Source organism: Mercenaria mercenaria, chromosome 11 (genome assembly GCF_021730395.1).
Source record: "Mercenaria mercenaria strain notata chromosome 11, MADL_Memer_1, whole genome shotgun sequence".
In the NCBI taxonomy this organism is placed as follows: Eukaryota; Metazoa; Mollusca; class Bivalvia; order Venerida; family Veneridae; genus Mercenaria; species Mercenaria mercenaria.
The window spans coordinates 40895281-40916550 of record NC_069371.1 but is presented as its reverse complement, the minus strand read 5'-3'; the positions used below and the strand labels follow the sequence as shown (position 1 = coordinate 40916550).

The 21270-nt window shown below is 34.8% G+C and overlaps 1 protein-coding gene across 1 annotated transcript; it reads right to left on the bottom strand.

Annotated features, from left to right (window-relative positions):
* Positions 1-1690: 1690 nt before the first annotated feature.
* Positions 1691-6801, bottom strand: LOC123531994 (collagen alpha-1(X) chain-like). Its single transcript, XM_045313322.2, has 2 exons — positions 6465-6801; positions 1691-2183 (listed from the first exon to the last, which is right to left on the bottom strand). The coding sequence occupies exons 1-2, from the start codon at positions 6742-6744 to the stop codon at positions 1753-1755; spliced, it is 711 nt and encodes a 236-aa protein (XP_045169257.2). The 5' UTR covers positions 6745-6801; the 3' UTR covers positions 1691-1752.
* Positions 6802-21270: the final 14469 nt, after the last annotated feature.

The window sequence follows — 21270 nt, the reverse complement described above, 5'->3', positions numbered from 1 at the left end:
ACCAGGCACTCTTTGATTATAGTCCTTGAACTACTCGAAAAACGGGGAATTTAGCCTTGTAAGCTCTTCGAACAGTTTTCATCCGATCTTCACCAAACTTGCTGACAATGTTTGTGGGCATAATGTCTCAGCAAAGTATTATCACCACCCAAATCGCCAAATGGCTGCTGTAGGGAGGTTGCACCATATACTTTTTTAATGATGATACGCAGAAAAAACAACATTCAATGAATTACGTATATTACGTATGGAGTGAAATAAATATAGAATAAAAAGGTTATTTAAGGTCTAACATTTTTCTGTATAATATATATTTGCACTCATACCAAGCTGGGAAAAACTAGAAAAGGCAGGAATAAAGTATTCAGTGAAACATTTTTAATGTAAACTATTATTATAGTAAGGTAAAAAGATATAGAATAAAAAGGTTATTTAACATTGTACTGTACAATACGAGATATATTTGGACGTCTCGTCCAATATGGTTTTCTCAGCTGGGTACTCGTCCAAATATATCTCCGTATTGTACAGAACAATGTTAAATAACCTAACTTGATGTTTGCTGACGGGAATTCCGTTTTTTTATAAACCGGGAAACCCTTATCTGAAATTGTAGACGAATGTTTTTATCTTAATTGTATTAGGAAAACAACGATTTTCAACAGAATTTGATGCAAAATACATTGTTAGAACATCGAATATGCAGCACATATGTTAATATAGCAAAAGTTTGATTTTTTTTTTGAAATCTGACACCACGATGTGTTGGTTAGTCGCTTTAAGACGATAATTCCAGGACTATTCAGCCCGATGTCATTGTGATATTATTGTGATGTAACTGTGATATTCCAGAGAGGCAGCACTTCATGCTCACTGCTACATGTACATGTAGACGACTGAAATAGTTGAAAAAGTTGCTAAACCCGAACACACACGCGCACGCACGCACACACGCACGCATGCACACACACAGAAATTGTTAATTTGAACAAACATGCTTATTTGCCAATAATATGTTCGTAGTTTTCAAATGATTTGTTTCTATAAGCTTTGAGGTTTGCGCAATCGCTTGCCTAGAGTAGATCTGTATTTATAGACACAGTCACTTTTTCTCTTCCTTGATTTTCCTTTGTTGCTATTACTTCAGCGAGTGCAACACACGCCATGAAATAGCCGCCAACAGAACATGCCATATTTACCTGGTTCAAAGCATGCAGACTTCACACAATTATGAAGTTATGAACCCTATTATCCTAATTTATGGGCTTGGAATATTCTAATTGTATGAAAGTCTACAATAAAAGATTTGAACATTACCAAGTTTTTTTCAGTTTCTTTCTCAGAAAAAGGTATTTCAAACTAACATAAATTAAACTTTGCCATTATGAAATCAATTTGTAATTACTAGTAATTAACTATTAGATAGTGAATTTATTAATGCTCTAATTAATTTAATTTAATTATTAACTGGACAAGAAGAATGCCAAAAAGTTTCTGGCCATGAGAGGTGATATTGACCGTTAGAGCTGAAGATCTAGGTCTTTCGAGCGACAATCGTCTTGTTGCGGTTAATGTTTTTGCCAAGTTACAAGAGTATATTGTCAAAAATGAAGGGAAAATAGACGAGAAGTAAACTTATAGTCTCCGAAAATGTTTTTCAACCCGTAGGAGACCAAATACGATGGCAATATCTATTAGTGATTCTTTTATTGTTAACAACATGAAGATGTCAACATGCAGCTTAGAATGTAATCAGTCACTTCTATTAATAAGTACTCCGGAAAAGCTATTCCATACTATGTCTGGGTTTCTCCAGATGTTTTCTCCAGTCGATGATATGATGCTTTTCACCCAGACTCTCTCACCTTTGCTGAGGACGGCAACACCGGTTACTGTACTGCAAGAATGGTACCTCTGGTCCTCGTCCACTAAACGCACTTTTATAATTGTGGCATCTTCATGAACAATTTCGACGTGCACAAACTTGTCAACGAAAATACAAAGCTGCACACTGAATAGATACACACCACTCACAGGTGTTGTGTACACCCCTGTTCGGTTGTTGTAGCCAAGACCCTTGTCGTAAACAGTTTTCGTAAATATTAACGTCTGTCCATTTTCTATGGAGGTTTCCTTCAAGAAATAGGATTGGAAAGCTACCACTGGCATCTGAGTAGTAGATACTGAAAACAAATAGAAAAGGAGTTGTTCCGTTTAAAAGCATATAAGAAATAGCAACCGGAAATATTAAATTGAGCTATCGCAACAGTTGTAGAAGTAAAACAAGTCTATCTCACTCAGCCCTACCTATTATATTGTCCTACCTATTGTTTTACAATAGGCCTATCTATTGTTTTACAATAGGTGCGCTGGTTTATAAATATCGACAGAAAGAATTCAAAACAAGACGGCCAAGATGGTCCCAGGTCGCTCATCTTAGTAACACACCTTAACAGTGTAAACATGTTTTACCTAGTGATTTCATGGAGACAAATATTCTGACCAATTTTCATTAAGATTGTACCAAAAAACGTGGCCTCTCGAGTGTAAACAAGCATTTTCTTTGATTTGACCTAGTGACATAATATTTTACCCCACCTGACCCGGATTCAAACGTCCAAAATTTTATGAAAACAAACATTCATACAAAGTTTCGGAAAGATTGGAGCAAAAAAGTGGCCTCTATAGTGTATACAATCTTTTCCTTTGATTTGACCTAGTGACCTAGTTTTTGACTCCACGTGACCAAGATTTGAAATCGTCCAAGACTTTATAACAAAAGTTCTGACCAAATTTCATGAAGATAAAATCAAAAATGTGCCCCACTAGGGTGTAAACAAGTTTATTCTTTGATTTGACCTGGTGACCTAGTTTTTGACCACATATGACCCAGATAAAAATTCATCGATATTTCATGCAGACAAACATTCTGACCACGCTCCATGCACATCAAATGAACAAGAGTGTTAACAAGCTTTTCGTTTGATATGACTGGGTGACCTAGTTTTAGACCTCATATGACCCAGTTCCAAACTTGGCCTAAGAATCATCAATATAAACATTCTGACCAAGTTTCATGAAGATAGGTACATAAATGTGGTCTGAAGAGTGTAAACAAGATTTTCCTTTGATTTGACCTGATGACCTAGCTTTTGACCCGACATGACTCAGTTTCGAACCAGGCCTAGAGATCATCAAGATAATCATTCTGTGTAAGATTGTATCAAATCAAATCATAAATAAAACCTCTATATGGCTGAAAGGGCCAAAATAGGAAATGTTGCCCCTTTCAGGGGCAATAACTCTAGAACCTGTGATGGAATCTAGCAGGTTTTCGAAAGGAACTGAGATCTTATTGTGACTTAAGTTGTGTGTAAGTGTGGTTTAAATCAAATATAAAATGTCACTTCTATCATGTTCACAAGGTAAAAAATTAACAAATTTTGACTCTTTCAGGGGTCAATCTGGGGCCGGTACTCCAGAACCCATGATTGGATCTGACAGATACATCATGGAATTTAAGGTTTATTGTTGTTAAAGATAGTTTGCAAGTCTGTATCAAATCAAACTATAAATGAAGTCTCAATATGGCTGCAAAAGCCAAAATAGCCAGTTTTTGAAAGAAACCGAGATATTATGCCAATACAAATTGTATGCAAGTTCGATTAAAGTTGATTGCAAAATATGGTCTCTATCGTGTTCACAAGCCAACAATAGCAAATTTTGGCCCTTTAAGGGATCATAACTCTGGAACCAATGATGGGATCTCGGCAGTTTTTGAAAGGAACCGAGATATTATGCCAATTTGCAAATTGTGTGCAAGTTTGATTAAAATTGAATGCAAAATGTGGTCTCTATCGTGTTCACAAGAAATTGTGGACGGACGACGGACGACGCCGACGGACGACGGACAAAGGACGATCACAAAAGCTCACCTTGTCACTACGGGACAGGTGAGCTAAAATCGGCGGATTCACACCTCGGGATATCGGTCACACGAGATGATTTCTGACGATCAACAGTAACGGATATGTGAGCAAAGTGGTACGGATTCCAGGACAAAATGTAACGGATTTGTGAGCAAGGTGGTACGGATTCCAGGACAAAATGTAACGGATTTGTGAGCAAGGTAGTACGGATTCCAGGACAAAATGTAACGGATCTGTGAACAAGGTGGTACGGATTCCAGGACAAAATGTAACGGATTCGTGAGCAAGGTGGTACGGATTCCAGGACAAAATGTAAAGGATTTGTGAGCAGGGTGGTACGAATTCCAGGACAAAATGTAACGGATTTGTGAGCAAAATGTCAAGATAAAATGTAGCAAGATTTTTTGGTGAAGTGTCACGTTTTTTATACGAAGGTAACGGATTTGAAAACAGTTATTTTGATTCCTACAAGAAAAAGCTTGCAATTTTGATAAAATTGCATTCATCATTTTTTGAATGTAGTGTCTGAAAGGCGAGGAAATAATTCTTCTCATCAGCCGAGTTTATGTAGCATTTTCCAACATTTTAAAAGACACGGTATTCTGTGCAAAAATGTAGCAAATATCCAGATGTCATTTATTTTAATGTAACATGTTTGTGACGACATAGGTACACATTTAGGAATACACGGCTTTTTGCAGATACAAGTACTGGAATTAATGTACATTTATGTATTTAGGAATACAGGACCTTTTGCAGATGAAAGTATTGTCGTTTATGTACATATTTTGGAATACACGAATTATGCAGATACATGTATTGTCATTTATGTACATATTTAGGAATACACGACCTTATGCAGATACTTGTATTGTCATTTATGTACATATTTAGGAATACACAACCTTATGCAGATACTTGTATTGTCATTTATGTACATATTTAGGAATACACGACCTTATGCAGATACATGTATTGTCATTTATGTACACATTTAGGAATACACGACCTTATGCAGATACTTGTATTGTCATTTATGTACACATTTAGGAATACACGACCTTATGCAGATACTTGTATTGTCATTTATGTACATATTTAGGAATACACGACCTTATGCAGATACTTGTATTGTCATTTGGTAATTTGTAAATGCACCAGACGCGGTAAGACAGAAACCAACGTTTTATACAATTTGGGGTTAACCCCGTATAAAACTGGACCTTAATCTCAATGACAGTAGGATTTTTTAAAGTTTAAAGTGAACATCTTCAAAACTTAAAATGAAAATGCAGGAATGAAAATGCATTATATTGGTAAATATATTGTCATCAAACTATAGTTTAAAGCTAACACCTTAAATTCTTTTTTAACTGTACTAACTTCTGATGAAAAAAAATTATTACAATATAATGTTTTAGAAAACATTTTTACCAAATGTATAGGCCTTTTTCCAATTCCAAAATTATTGAAACAAATGTCGCGTTTGTAGCGTTGCAATAGATGACCTTTAGTAACATATCGACGAAAAAATATATAAATCAAAGTGGTAATCAAGCCAAACTATACTTTGTTAAAGACATTGAAAAGATTCAGGGTCACACAATGCAAATGAAAATGACTGGCACAAAAACCAAAAGAGTTAATATTAAGCAGACTCTGCCACATTTTGGAAATGCTTTTAGCACTGAAACAACTCGTACTTTCAACGCTAAAGAAGAGTACAGACAGGCAGACAGACAGACAGACAGACAGACAGACAGCATAGTCAAAGATTAAAGAACACGTCATTACTAAATGTTAGTAAATGTCCGTTTGTAACCTCAGTGAAGTGGAAATTTAGTTATGAAACATATGCGCCATAGTAGATAAATTGAAAGCGTTGTTTCCGGAGGTTATTATACATTTTGTTTAAAAGAACATACACAAGAATGGACTCAATTATATCATATTTTAAACTTGTTTTGGAGGGAAATTTTGAAGTAGATCAAATACAATTAGATAGCCAATTGTTTTAGACATTATAAAATCAGCCAAATATATGCGTTTTAATCAGGAAGAGAGAAACGTTTTGTGTGTAGGTCATACAAAGTTGATCCGATTCATGGACATTTGTTGAAAGCTTGTTACCAACGCTAACTAAAAAAGAGAACGACCTGTTGGTTACCGGAATACACTCATTTACAGATATATGAAATGTTTGTTTCGTGTGTCGTTGAAAATAAATGCCTAAATAACCAATACTTCTACATCAAGAATAGTCGTCATGAATCTGTCACACTATAAACAGAAATCCGTGACATCAGTTTTGTGAAATGTAAACCTGCTTTCCTTTTCAATGACGGCAAACAACACAAATTTCGTCCTGAAATCCGTGTCATTTTGCTCCAAAATCCGTTACTATAGATAGTCAGAAATCATTTCTTTGTGTGACCGACATCACGAGATGTGGAAATGGTGAAGGTAAAACTCAAAATTATGTTGCACTTAAACACTGAAAAGCATGGTGTAATTCTATGATAAAATTATACATACCATCTTTTTCATCCTTGATTTCCTGAACCGCCATTTTATTGTCCGCTATCGCATCTTTTAATTCACGCTCCGTTTTCTTCCAGGCTTCTTGGATTCCATCAAGTTTCTCGGACATTTTTTGCTGCATGTTTTCAGTCTCCGATTTTATTTTGTCCACATATATTTCAGTTTTAATCATCTTTTCAAGCGTTTTCTCTTCATAGTGAAATCTTGAACATTCCGGTTCGCTCGAGCTCACACAAGCGCACACAGTCACTAGCAAAACTATATGTGCAAACATCTTTAATCTGTTATACCTATGGATTGAATGTCTACGTTCAGTTATAATAGTACACTTATGCCAACCAAAATTATGGGATGTTCCAAAAACTCTACAATTATTTTAATATTGAGAGATTCATCAGTGTATAGAAATCAAATATTTGAATACAAATCTCGTCAATACTCTTTTTATGCATAATACATGTAATCTCTCCTTTTATGAACCTTAGTATTTAGTTAACAGTTAAACGCCATTGCTACAACAGGATCTGCTGCAGAACGAACACTTACTCCATTACATATTTTATCAAAGATATCAATTTAACAAGCGCTTTTCGTGGACCTCCGAAAACCGTTATAAAAAATAAACGAATTTCATTTACGTCTAAGGAATTTATTCCTTGTTAATGCAACATATTCAGTGGCAAATATCTTTACCAAATACTGGTGTCGTAAAAGCAAAGGATAGGGCGTGTTGTACAGTGGTAAAACGTCGGGCTACGACGAGTTTTTGCGTCTGAGGCTTAGCTCTATCAAAAACATAGGTGAGGCATGAAAACTTTGGTTCCTTGCGAAGTCTTTATGTCACGATGTAAGTAGCCCAGGAGAAGCTTCTGCAAATGGTGAATATGCATTGAACTGCATTTTCCTCTTTATTGCAATTCCGAGTTAGATCCATTTTAGCTTCTTCGAGACATTCTAAGAAACAGAAACTATTTTTTATTCTTTGATTGAATTGAAGGCACAAAAACACATAATACATACAATCTACTAATTTACTAAATATCTTTAATTAACACGGTAATTGCCTATCTCTGACATGCTTTTACATCCATGAAAGTTATATCTAAGTATGTACAATAGCACCCATTTGCAAAGACTTTAAACTTGATGGGCTAAAATATGAAATGTAAGTCTTAAATGATCAAATTCTTCTGGGTTTTATCATGTTCAATTTTTTTTTCGACAGCTGAAAGCCTACCCTTGTGTCGTTGTAAAAAATAGATCCATTTTGGATGGACTAGCAATATGAATAACATCCGCTAATACGAGTGAGCGATGGTAATTATAAATAATTATATAGAAAGCAAACATAACAATGTTTTACTATATTAAGGTAGCAGACACGTTATCAAAATCGGCAATTTCAGTGTGATTACGTACTCTTGTATGCTATTTCAGCAACCATCGTCCATAACAGAAATTGCTTTGTCATAATAACCGAAGAATGCCGGAGTTCCATACTGGGAATAAGTGTTGTTGGTGCTATAACTTCATAACAGTAAGAGCACTTCTGTTCCTGCTCTATCGCTAACTTCACGCCGGTAAATAGATATCTGTAAAATTGTCTTTTAACAACCCTCTTCGCACCATACTGAATTTCAAATAAATAAGTCTGTTTTGTACTAGCCGTTTTTTTTAATTTTTTTTTTAAAAATGTCGAAGCCATTAATTCATTCATTCATTTTAATTCAACTTTGACGCTTTTTGAATATATATGCTTTGTATTGATTAAACGCCGCCTACAAAACTTTAAACATAAAACGTTTTTAAAACAGACGATACAAAGATGTAATTGAATGATTACAACTTACTTACAGATCCAGTAATATGATTTTAAAAGCTGTTGTCGAAATTAAGACTTAATTTTGCTTACATCTGGCATACATTTGTTTATTCTTACTTGATCAAGAACTTATTTGCAATGGATACATACTGAACAAGTTTACGAAGTTTCAATGTTATTTCCCTTAAAGTATTAAAGAGGTGTGCCTATAATAAACATTTTTTTACAAGACGTACCGAGTATTTCTACAAAAAAAAGAATGGCCATGATTTTCAGTTTACACCACCATTTATTTATGGTGGCCTTGAATTTGATTGAATGCTTCTCTTTTTATTGGAGTAATAATACTGATGATGATAATAATGATAAATAAAATTAATATTGATAACTAATGTCGACACCACTGGAATTTGAATCACTGCCCTTTTAGAATTTTTATATTCAATAAGTACCATGGATCAAGCCTTAGACTATTATTAAATTATTTGTATAAAATGTGTCTTTAGAAAAATAGTGGCGTTGATAGTGAGAGATTGTAAATCATATATATAGGGACAACATCTGCCCGCTTATGTTGTAAACCGTAAACCTATTTATAAGACAGAAATAAAATTAAAGTTGCCTCACGCAAAAGCAACGTACCTATCTCATCGTGACTGATAAATTAAAGGGAAAATAAAATAATAAAAACAGGAAAATGTGTGTAACATTTCAGTATTACACTTACTTCATTTCTGTATTGCTTTACCATCTTGATGTTAAAATGGCTACTTTCTGTCCAAATCCGAAGGATTCAATAGATTTTCGTCCAGAAAATAAAAATACAAATACGTATACGTAACCTACAAAAACAAATATACGGTTGTCTGTTTTATTGCCTTATACTTGACAGAGTGAGAATAAAGGGTCCTAAAACTCTTCATCGCACTAGAAAACATAATTCTCCAGTGCTGGGAATAACTAACACAGAAAAGCTTCAGACCATAAACTTGTTTAATTTGTAACGCTTTTCTTGGCATAAAGTTTTTGCTAGTCGATAGTGGAGAACCAAGAGCATGCATAGAGCAGTTTACTCTATAGAATGAATTGTCTGTCAAACACCAGCTGCACTGTACACATCGAAACAACTTTGTACTTAAGTATTTCTTTTTTATCTAGTCTTAACATTATACCTAATATTTTATTCGTAATTGTACAAACTGGACAGGTTTTTAATACATACATTCAATAATATAAAAAAGAGAGAGTAATAAGGCTAATTAGAGGTGTGTTCAAAAGACACTGGTGCCCCACTTCCTGTCACTGTTTCATTACTCTTTTTGAAACATCTTTAAAGATATATGCAACACAAACTTTACATGCTGTATATAACATTTCTCTACAGTGTTAAGACTCTAAGTCAATTACTTACGTCCTTAATGTATTTTTCACTAAGTCAAGTGTAAGTCGAGTGTGAGTCAGGGGCCATATCTATTGTCTATTTGCAGAGTGAAATTCAAAAAACATAAATAAATAAATAAAAATAAAAAAGGAAAAAACACACAAACTCACATGCTGAATACTATACTGGTTCTAACTCAATTTTTTCTTAAGATCTATGCAATACAAACTTTTAAGCTATTTATGAGTTATTTTTATTAAGTGAAGGACGATAACTCTGGTCTAGCTAAGTGACATCATAATTAAAACCCTAAGGGCCTAATCGTTTATGCTGAATAACAATCCTGTGAGTTTTGGCGAATCTGGGTCAAATAATTCGGACGGACTGATATATATTTGACTAAGTCAAGGGCCATAACTCTAATCTAACTGTGTGATTATCCAGTTAAAACACCAGGTGCACAATCTCACATGCTGAATGACAATCCTGTGAGGTTTGATGACTCTGGGTCAAAGTCATTGTGAGATATGCGCAACACAAAGTCGGACGGACATACATACGTACAGATAGGGGTTAATCTAAGTGTCCCCTCCCAACAACCCCTCCCCCACAAAAAAACCCCCAAAAAACAACAAAACAACAATGGAGAGGCACTAAAATTATATGCAAGATATTGGCAGTACATCGTGTTCAGTCATCGTTAAAGGTGCTAAATAAAGACAAATAAAAACACAAATCTTATAAAAGACTACACATTTTATTTATTATTTATTATACCAGATTTATATAGCGTCCTTTTTATGATAAACACCACGTTCAAAGCTGCTTTACATATAGCAAACGCAGCCAGAGGGACAGTGTGAGATAAAGCCCCCATTACCTTTTTAGATACAGGCCTGTCTGGCTATTTACGAATAGTCAGTTTGGTTCTTTAACGTGCCCAGTGTATAGCACCGATACACGCGAAGCCGTATTTCGTGGGAAGAACCAGTACAGGTCTCTTAGTTAGGTGGGAGACACTCAAGATCATCTCAGAAATTTCCAGTGACAGTCAAACGTCATAACCACTAGACCACCGGCCCACCTATTAATTTTGAAATATACTACTAAAACATTACGATAACCGTGCAAAATTCCCTTGAAGCTAAAACAGGTGCAGAGAAACGAGTGATCTTTTTTGTATTTTCTTAGACTGACATGAGTGGTCTTTTTTATCCTACTTTCGTGCTTATCGCTTTTCCGTAATCGGTCGGAAATACTTCGGGATCAGGTGATTTTAAAATTAATTCAAACGAATATCCGTTTAAATAACGTACGTATCCCCAATGATAACGTAATTTCCGCGCAAACCCGAGGACGCGTCCATTTCATGATAACAGATATAATTACAATTCATATTGCTTGTGCAATACTTGACAAGTAAATATCAGTATGTGTTTCATTTTAACTGTCCAATAAGTATATTGCACAATAGCTCAGTCGGGTAGAATGCAGATACCAACAGCAAATCATCAAATCGTTTTGTATGAGTTCGAATCCTCATTACGAATTTTCTTTCATAATTTCATTTTTTTTCTTTTTGTTTTGTTATTCCTTTCCGTTTTTAATTCTGTTCTCTTTTTGATGGTTTCTGTGTGCATACAGGTCTTTATAAAAAGTTATGTTCATTATTTGCTTTCTATTTATGTGTAGCACATGCATTTAGCTAATACCAATAAATTTTCTCAGCTGCCATATCGGCCTCAGATATTTCTCTGTCATTGTGTCATAGAAAAAGAAAGAATCGTTTTTATGCAAAAATAAAAAGAAAATTAACTGCTATGAGTTTCGAAACCATCAAAAGATCTGATGAATATAATCAGTATGCTTTACCACTGAGCTTATTTGTAATTGGTATACAAGCAAGAAAAGTGTACATTTTGACCAGTTACAAAAATGTTACAAAAATGTTGAATTCCCTTTGCTATGTTTGTAAACATTATAATCGTTATCACCAGTTAATTGCCAGTTATCGTTGGGGAATATATTTTGCATCTATTTATAAATTATAGCCTCGTTTAGGAGCATTCTTCCGAAAAAATCCGAAGATGCGCGACGGGTCCGTAAGCAGTCGGAAAGTATACTTTCGGTTTGAAATAGGCAAACGGTTTTTGTTTATTTGTTGGTTATTCTTGAACATATTCATGACTAATTGGTCAGATCCGATGCAGTGGGTCATATTTTCAGTAAATATTAGGTCTCAGCTACAAACTCTGGCTTTCATATAACACTCGTTCGGGCGTAAGTAGCGGAACTTTAAAGGTATGGATATAGATGATATCATTTTTGCTCATTTCATTAAGCTTTATGACGATAACGGTGAGATTATCAGGTAGATATGATGTACATTAAAGCCGTCTGTATGTGCGTGGTTTTCAAAGTAATGAGACTTTGTCTCTTCTCTTACCTTAATTTAATTCAGTTCAGTTTTAGAAAGTATTTTTGGGAAGTTATATCCAAATTGATATAGTCAATGAATGTGCGAACTTTCAGCTTTATAGCTCAAGCCCTTTTAAATCATATAGTTTAATGTTTGCCCTGTGCACCCTAAAAAAGTTTGACATTTTACATGACGGCTGTTCAAACTAACAAACAAACAAACAAAATTTTTATAGCTTTTATTTTCATATGTCACCTAAACTCAGCACATTTTAAGCAAAATACTTTTTTTCTTAAATTACATCTTATTCTATTCTTATTTCTAATATTGTGATGGAACACCCTTCATAGAAATAGTAAAGAAATACTATTTTTTAATGTTGAACACTACACATTCATAACCGCGTTACTTTTCTAAAGGCCTAATGTTTTATAAGAAGTATTTATTAATTTTATTGTTCCATTTTACTATTTTGTCATTTTGTAAACTTTGTATGGAGCAATGCATGTAAACTAAGTGATTACAATGTACATGAAAATTTTAAATTTTGTTTTTATTTTGTAGAATACCCTAATTGTTTGATAGAATATGTATTTAGTTGATCTCCAATAATCTTTTTAAAAGCAGAAGAGTGTCCCCTGTTCATCCGTGAAGTAATTCAATATCGTGCAGAAATATTTGCCGATATTTTTAATTTTTGCAAGTGGTTTATTTTGCAAGTGGTTTATAAACATGTGAAATATAGGAAACAAATAGGTTTTATAATGATATATCTATTGTTGTTTTTCATTCAGCAGAAACTTTTTCAGGTAATATCTTGTTTCATGCCAAATTTCTGCAAATGAGTGATTTTAAGATAACAATGTCCACAAACATTTAACTAAAGTATGCTTAAATCGATGACACATATACCTATAAATACATGTATTACTAATCATGTATGTAAAAAGAAAATTGTTTTACATATCGCTTTATTAAAACCATTATATTATGTTTCACCCATCTTACTAGAATTCGCTGAAATTTTCAATGAAGGTTGAAATGTTCAGATTAGCATTTTTCAACACTTTCCTCCTGAAGTTTGAAGTATTTGCCATCATAAAAAATAGGTGACCTGATACCGTTGATCGGTGTTGCCTGCAAATGGCGTCAAAATCGTACTCTTAAAAAGGACACCATTGCAACTTCTTCATGAAACAATCTATTCTTTCAACGAAAGAATCCTGTACTTTTAAGTTCAGCAAATGTATTCACTTTATTACTCAATGATCTAAACAATCTTTCAATTTACAGACTATCTTAGATGATATTGCGGCGCTAAAATATGACACGGAGAGAGCAATGACGAAGTATCAGTCGATACGTTTGTAATAACTATTTAAACAACCTGAATAAAATGTAAAATATATTATGTTAGAGAAATGAACAATTGTTTAAATTCACTTCAAACCTTTTGCAATAAGAAAATAAACAATGCGTGCATTCTGCATAAAAGTGCAGTTCTGCTTTTACATAAAGCCGCAAGCTATATCAGAGTATTCTGTATACTGGTTGATTATGAAAAAATTGAACAATTCTATGACTATTGTTAAGCAGTGAGAAACAGCTGAATTGTTTTGTCTATTTCGTAACTGTGCTAATTAGAACACCAAAAAAACTATTCCAGACTTCCGATTGCTTCCAGAAATCAGTTCCACTGGTAGAAGATCCGATCTTTATCCAAACATGTTCCTTTGCACCCAGTTCTGCAATAGTTGTGGTTGTCTGGCAACCACTATAATCGCTTGCATCGTCATTAAAGCAACCTTTATGAATAGGACCCTTTGCCGTGTCAATTTCAAAGTAAATGAATCTGCTAGCAGTAATACACAACTGCAAGGTAAACATTTAGATTCCAGCGACAAGCGTTATGTAAATTCCCGTTATGTTGTTGTAACCCGATCCTTTGTCAAGTGTTGTTGTGCTGACCACGAGTTTCTCACCATTTAGTGGGGCAATGTTCGTTAGTGTGTGTGCTTGGAAGGCAACATTTTTCACGGTTGCTAATAAAACAAATATGTACATGTATACAGACTTGTTATATTACAAGTCAGTATCACAATCGACTATTATTTCTATTTCCGCCTGAATGCTGTAGGTTTTTGACTAAAATTTATTTCTTTGTAGTGTTGTTAGCCGTTCTTATTTCGCTTATTTCGACATTAGTTGTAATGATGTGCATGACAAAATGTAATATATGATTAGTTTCTGCAGGATCTAAATTATCAAAATGATTATGGGGGCGGGGAAGATGGGGTAACATTTAAAAACGGGTAAAATATACTTAAGTATATATATATATTATTTTACTTTCACATGCTTCAGTGCTACACATCTCTATTTGAAAAGGATTTCCAGCACAATATTGACCATAATGTGAAGGTGTTGGATTGCTACATGTCCTTGACCGTGACCGAATTCCTTCACCACAGGAAACACTACATGGATCCCAAGGTTGCCAGGAAGACCAACCACCGTCTGGAACAATTGTCAGATATTTTTCAGCGAATAGACTAAATCAGTTATCCATTTATATTTAAAAGCTAATTATAACTATTTACACTGAAAACTTGCTAAGTTTGGTGCAAAATATAGTAATTTGGAAAATTAGTAATATGCTATCGTTTAACATATTCCATGTTGGTATGAGACAGAAGAAAAACTAACATACTGCTACAAGCCCCTGGCATGCATAACCTATCGACGACATTCAAACCAAAGCAGTGGTCTCTGAATCGAGATGGTGCTGGGTTTGTACAGCTGCTCTGTCTTCTTTCTATACCAACATCACATGTAGTACTGCAAGCTTCCCAAGATGTCCACTCGCTCCATTGTCCATGAACTTCATAGTGATCATGTAGACAGAAAATAAGAATTTTTCACGAAATTGGACTATAATATTTAATCACATAATTGTTCATATAAAGTTTAACCATGCCTTACTTTAATAGGGAATCGATCCTATCGACGAAAATCGGAATCGAATCCCACTACGGTAACATACGAGGTAATCCAACAATATAACAACACATACTAGCCAAATAAAAAAATATGGAGTTCCGGTTTAGACCATGGGCGTGCGACGACCCCGATGAACTTCGGGATATCACGGTCTTCGTTAATGTTAATAAGCGTCCGTCAGATCAGTAGGCCAAACGCAATATCCGCACATTAAGATGTCTGCGACACGAAAAAATATTCGAAGTAAGCTGTTCAGTTTGTTGCGCCACAAGTTATATAATCAACCGCTAACATGACTGCAATGGTATTGTAATACAAACATGTTCTATTTATTACTGAGTAGCATTTTTAATCGCCGCCTGTGTCTTGAACATTTTTATCTTTACATTGATTTACAGTAGATACTGATTTAGTAAGTACTGCCGCCGACATTTTGAAAATTTGAATAAACAAAATCTTTCTCCAACGAGTTCTTCAGTTCGGGCAATGACAGAATAGATTCACCTTTGTGTCACTTTTCAATTTGTATTTTAATTCCTTTCTGGTACTTTAATTTCTTGGATCTTGTCTGTTACTCACAATATTGAATTTTAAGAAATCCGTGATTTTACTTGCATGCATGACTCATTGACTGTCAGATTGATGGAATTATTCTACTTTTATATAGAATATGGACGGCACTCCAGTACAGCATGTGCATGGTTGTATCAGCTGACATTTTTAGAAACGTGAGTAAATAATTTCCCTATGTAAACAAATACCCCACCCGTAAAAGGATAGAAATTCTGTATTATACGAGGGGGTGGGGTGGGGGGCATATAGATTTGCGCTTGCCCGTCCATCCTTCCGTCCGTCCTTCCGAGAATGTTGTGTCGCGCCTAGCTCCAAAAATATTTGACGTAGAGTCACAAAACTTTACAGGAATGTTGGTCAGCATGTGTAGTTGTGCATCTGGGGTTTCGCGTCCGGATTCATTCAGTCGTGTAGGAGTATGGCCCCTGACGTTGTAAAAATTGGTCATTTTAGTGTTGTGTCGCACCTAGCTCCAAAAATATTTGACCTAGAGTCACAAAACTTTACAGGAATGTTGGTCAGCATGTGTAGTTGTGCACCTGGGGTTTCGCGTCCGGATTTATTCAGACGTGTAGGAGTTATGGCCCCTGACTTAGTTAAAAATTGGTCATTTTAATGTTGTGTCGCGCGTAGCTCCAAAAGTATTTGACCTAGAGTCACCAAAGTTTACAAGAATGTTGGTCAGCATGTGCAGTTGTGCACCTGGGTTTCGCGTCCCAAGAAAGCATATATGTTTATATGTACATTATATATGGTTATTTTTTGCATTTTTTTTTAAATAGCAACATACTGTTTTCCCAAAGTTGATATGTTCCCTTTGTCATGTAGTGTGGGCATCTGTGTCCCATGGACACATTTCTAGTTTATTTATAAATTCGAGATGGGCTCTTTAGATTACTATTTCTTATGGCTCACTGCATACACAGTAATTAAGTTGCCAATGAGCTGTGCTGTGTATATAGGAATCGACGTCTTGCAGATTTTGGTGTACTTATGGCTGATGATAGCGGATGAAAATCCCCGAGACGGTAACGTCCGTATATAGTTATTCGTCTTTGTTGTCTGCATATATTGAGGCAATTTTTTCGATGTTTTCCGGTTACGGTTTATGTACACAACGCAGACTGAAAAATGTACATGCAACTGAAAAACACTTTTAAAACAGTAAGGAAGTGTAAAAGCCGTCAAGTTTCTGCATGGAGTGCAAACAAACAATAAAATCCTAAAGCCAGTGTGAGAACGATCGCCTTAAAAATCCAAAGAGTATTTCACGGAAAATGTCCAAAGAGGTGTCCAAAGAGTCCAAATAGTTTCTTGTATAGGCATAGTTTTAGAGGTCTAGGTTAACCTAACCCTAACCTTTAGTCAGTATATGTTCGGGTCGCCTTAAAAATCCAGAGCATTTTTTTCAGGTCTTTCAATTGAAAACTCTTTGGACACTTTCCGTGAAATACTCTTTGGATTTTTACGCTTACGTGCGAGAACGCGGTGAATGACGTCACCGTCACGGCTTCCCGTAAATTTTGCAAAGTATGATATTCGCTGTAGGAGGTATGTTGACACTAAATGTAAACTGTTTAGAGCGAAGTTTCACTTTCTTTTGAGTGTTGAATATTTCTGCGTAAGTTGATATATAAAAGATAAATCCCTATGCTAGGCAGTGCCTTAATTCATATTATTTTTAGATTTTCTGATGGTTGTGTCCGTTAAGTAACGGTGTAACCCCATTTGGATACCTAACCAGTTCTGAACCACAGCATCTTGCACCAGCTATCGTGAGAAACTGATGATGTCATGCAAAGTTTATTGCATGTTTCTTTTTTGTTTTGTTTTTTTAAATCAAGATCAATACTGCAGTATTTTGCATATTCTTGGATTTTATTGAATTATAAATATTACTGTTTTCAACAAAGTTCATGTAACACATTAGAAGGTTTTTAATTCACTGAGCAGATCAATAAATAACAATTCTTTTCAGCCGAATTGTTTTCGAAAATGAAGCCTGCCCAGGTAATTTAAAGTCACAACTGTAATGGCAGCCAAAATATAGCAGACAGTGGAACCCATTTGTTTGAAACTTGTGTGCCTAATTTGTGTTCAGAATTTGTTGTATGGTTTATTTTATGTCGGATCAAAAGAAAAATGGACAAGAAGTATTTCAAAGTAAAAGGCGAGTCCGTGGCATTTAGTTTTAAATAATTTTAACATGACAGATTAAATCTGCCACGATTTTTGATTAAGTTTCAATACGGGATTTGTTTCAGCTCAGAGATCCGTGACAGCTGAAATATTTTAGCTAATTTTGGACTGATGAGGAAATATGCAAAAAAAGAAACTGAAGCTGTTACTAACAGTTGCGGGTGGGGCAGCACGTGTGACACTTCAATGTTTTGCAGTGTTCCCATTTATGTATATATGTACGCAAAACATGCACATAACACAGAAAAAATACGGATTTTAAAGTTGTTTTCATGTTCGCATGTACTGCATTATTTTTCATGACTTGACACAAATTTGAGCTTGTTAATCAGCTTTTTTACAAGAAATAATTTAAACCAGTAATGTCGCACATCTAATTTAAAAATATGTCAGTGAGTCCAAGGTATACATGCTTTTGCCGTGAATGCACAGTGTTCGACATTAGTGGTAGTTCAATAGCCTGTGACTACATTATTTCAGCTCGAAATACTGATTTGCCGCAGATACAACCCCGGCTAGGCTACCATTGTTTTCCTAATGTGATTTAAAAAAAACATGCTAATTAAATGCCTAAATCATAGTGATTTCATATGATCTCCATTAATAATTTTTTTTTCAAGAATGCCTCACACAATGTACAGGTTGAGGAACGCTTATTGATTTTATTGAAACTGTATCATAGCATGCTCGATTAGTTAGTCAGACTCAGAATTCAAATTGTTCCATAAATGCTTTTAACAAGAGATTAAGAGTAAGTCAGAACCACAACCATGCAGAAGATGTTATTTCACAAATCACAGGGCTCAAATTTTGTACTCGCTAAATGTGAGTCGATTTCACAGAATGCGAGTATACAAATGTCACACAATTTATATTGCGAATACAAATAATATTCGAAATTGCTGCGTTTTTTGTTAATGTTTGCTTTGGTTTCATTTGAGGACAAGGCAGTGACAGGGTTTTCCTCGCAGATGACAGAAAACATGTCATCTTTTGTTGGTTAGCCATTTTTGGTTGCGGGTTTATCCCGCTACCAAAGTTAAGTGTATTTCTGACAATCATGTAGCATCTTTATTTGATTCCAAATCACATACAAAGGATGTTCATGTGCTACACAAAGTAGTCCCATTCATGAACAATGCGGATGAATTATCAATTATCAAGCAGTTCTTATTCATCCTCTATCCATGCACACTGGCCATTTAGATTATATAAGATCTGTCAATGATTAGGTATTCCAGCCAGTGGTTACATCACTGACTTCCAGCTGTTCATCTAAGGTCAGAGTTTATCTTAGATATGAGGCACGTTAGTATTTGTTTCTTATATATGTATATTTATAGATTGGCATTTAAAGTGAAAATAAATCTAGCAAAACCCGCAACCACCAGACATCTCAAGGCTTTGATTTGTTGAATGGTTTACTGAATAAAGAGTTGTAAAGGTCTGTCTGTTAATTAAATCTAGAACGCAGTCTACCTTACTACTTCGTACATACAGTTGAATAGGTACTTACTAATAATATTGGGTAAGAAAATTCGCATCGCTGTAGATTTAGCCAGTAGTAAAGTTGCGCCATCAATGATGCGTTCCGAATTACTTTGAGGGTCATTTTGAGCTAAAATTTAACGCACAAAGTTGTATGTGAAGGAAAACCCTGCGAACAATATTCATGTTCTAGCATGATTTCTAAGGATATTTTAACATTTTTAATTGAAAGTATAAATTTGCAAGTAGATTTTCAGATTTAGCAAGAAAGGAAAAAAGCTACTTTCTAAAATTTGCAAATGGTCAAAAAAGGTAAATTTGAGATCTGCAAATGCAAACCGAAGCCGCTCACATTACTTGTTGGAAGACTGTTCCGATGCATTCGATTCCTGTTCCCCTAGGAATCCGCAGTCGAGCATGCCTTAAACAATATGATGAATTTCTTGAAGTATTTTGAGGGTATGAAACCGGTTAATTTATGGTGCAAACTTTAGATATTTTATGGTGCTTAAGTTTAGGCAAGTGAAGTTGGTGTCGGGCTTGGTTGCCAGAACGGGCTAGTTGAAATCTGAATTTTGTACACTGCACGCATCGCATACTCATACTCCACTTACATTATACGTTTATGAATCATGGCCATCAGATACCAATAAACAATTCACTGGAATAAAGTTATGTTTGGCCGTTCTGACTGGTCAGTCGTGTAAACAAACCCATACATTGATTACCGTATTTTTTTCAAAACTGAAATTTTTTACCGCATTTACATTGTTTCATTATACATTTTTATTTGTATTAAAAAAGTTTTATTTTGACAAATATCCCAGCCATGCCAATTAACGATATAAATGGGTCATCTCATTCGCATAAAAATTGGAAAAACAGTTGGTTGTCCATGTTTTCTTAATTTGCTCACTTTTCACTATTTTCAGGCATCTCGGTCACAGAATGCTTTTTGCCTAAAATGAACACTGGGGTTATAGATAAGGTCTATTATACAGAGTATTGTTGAACTGCTCCAGTGTGCTTGTTGACGGACTGAAACCACTTGCATGCAGTTCATAAGGTATGTATTTCCATCTTTCTTTTTCTTTATAGTTATGGTTATTGGAAGCAGTTTCAATTATTCAAAAAGCACTGTATACTGTAAAATCATTAGTGTTTGTGTGGATAGATTGTTGTGGTTGCGTCATTGCACAGAATCAAATCTCAAGGAACAAGTCTCCATTTCATTTTCTTGACGTGAAAATCCATGATATCATATCTGAATGAAATTTCTGGACAAAACCATAAAATTTTATACATTTATGCAAATTTAAACAATTATTAGCTCACCTGTCACAGAGTGATAAGGTGAGCTTTTGTGACCGCTTGATGTCCGTCGTGTGTCAACAATTTTGTAAAAAATCTTCTTCTTCAGAACCACTGGGCAGATTTACACCAAACTTCAAGGAATGATCATTGGATGGTCCTTTAAAAATTGCCCAAAGAATTTAATTCCATGTAGAAAAAGAAAAACTTTGAAAATGATTTCTTGTCAGAAATTGTTAGCCGGATTTCAAAAATATTTTATGGAAATGATCTCTAGGTGACCCTCTCCCAAAATTGCCTTAGCCATTCTGTTTCGGTTAAAAACAAGTTTCTCTACCAAGTTAGTTCAGATTATCCCCCTTGGGTCAAATATGGCCCTGCCCTTTGGTCATATGGTTTACATAGACTTATTTAGGAAAAACTTTGGCCAACTCTGTATTGAAACAGCTGAAAATATTTCATATTGTTCAGAATAATATCCAATTTGTAATAGAAATTTTATATTTATTTGTTTTAGTTTGCCTGTTTTCTGAAAACTTTGAGTATGAAAACATGTCTTTTTTGTTGGGGTCTCTTTTGATCAATTTACAATGTTTGATTTGTGTTT

Bases quoted from the DNA above. Each gene is read 5' to 3' on its own strand.
- LOC123531994 (XM_045313322.2), bottom strand. From the start codon at position 6,744: ATGTTTGCACATATAGTTTTGCTAGTGACTGTGTGCGCTTGTGTGAGC. The intron at 2,184-6,464 runs GTATGTATAATT...ATTTGTTTTCAG, and splicing joins AATCAAGGATGAAAAAGATG to TATCTACTACTCAGATGCCA.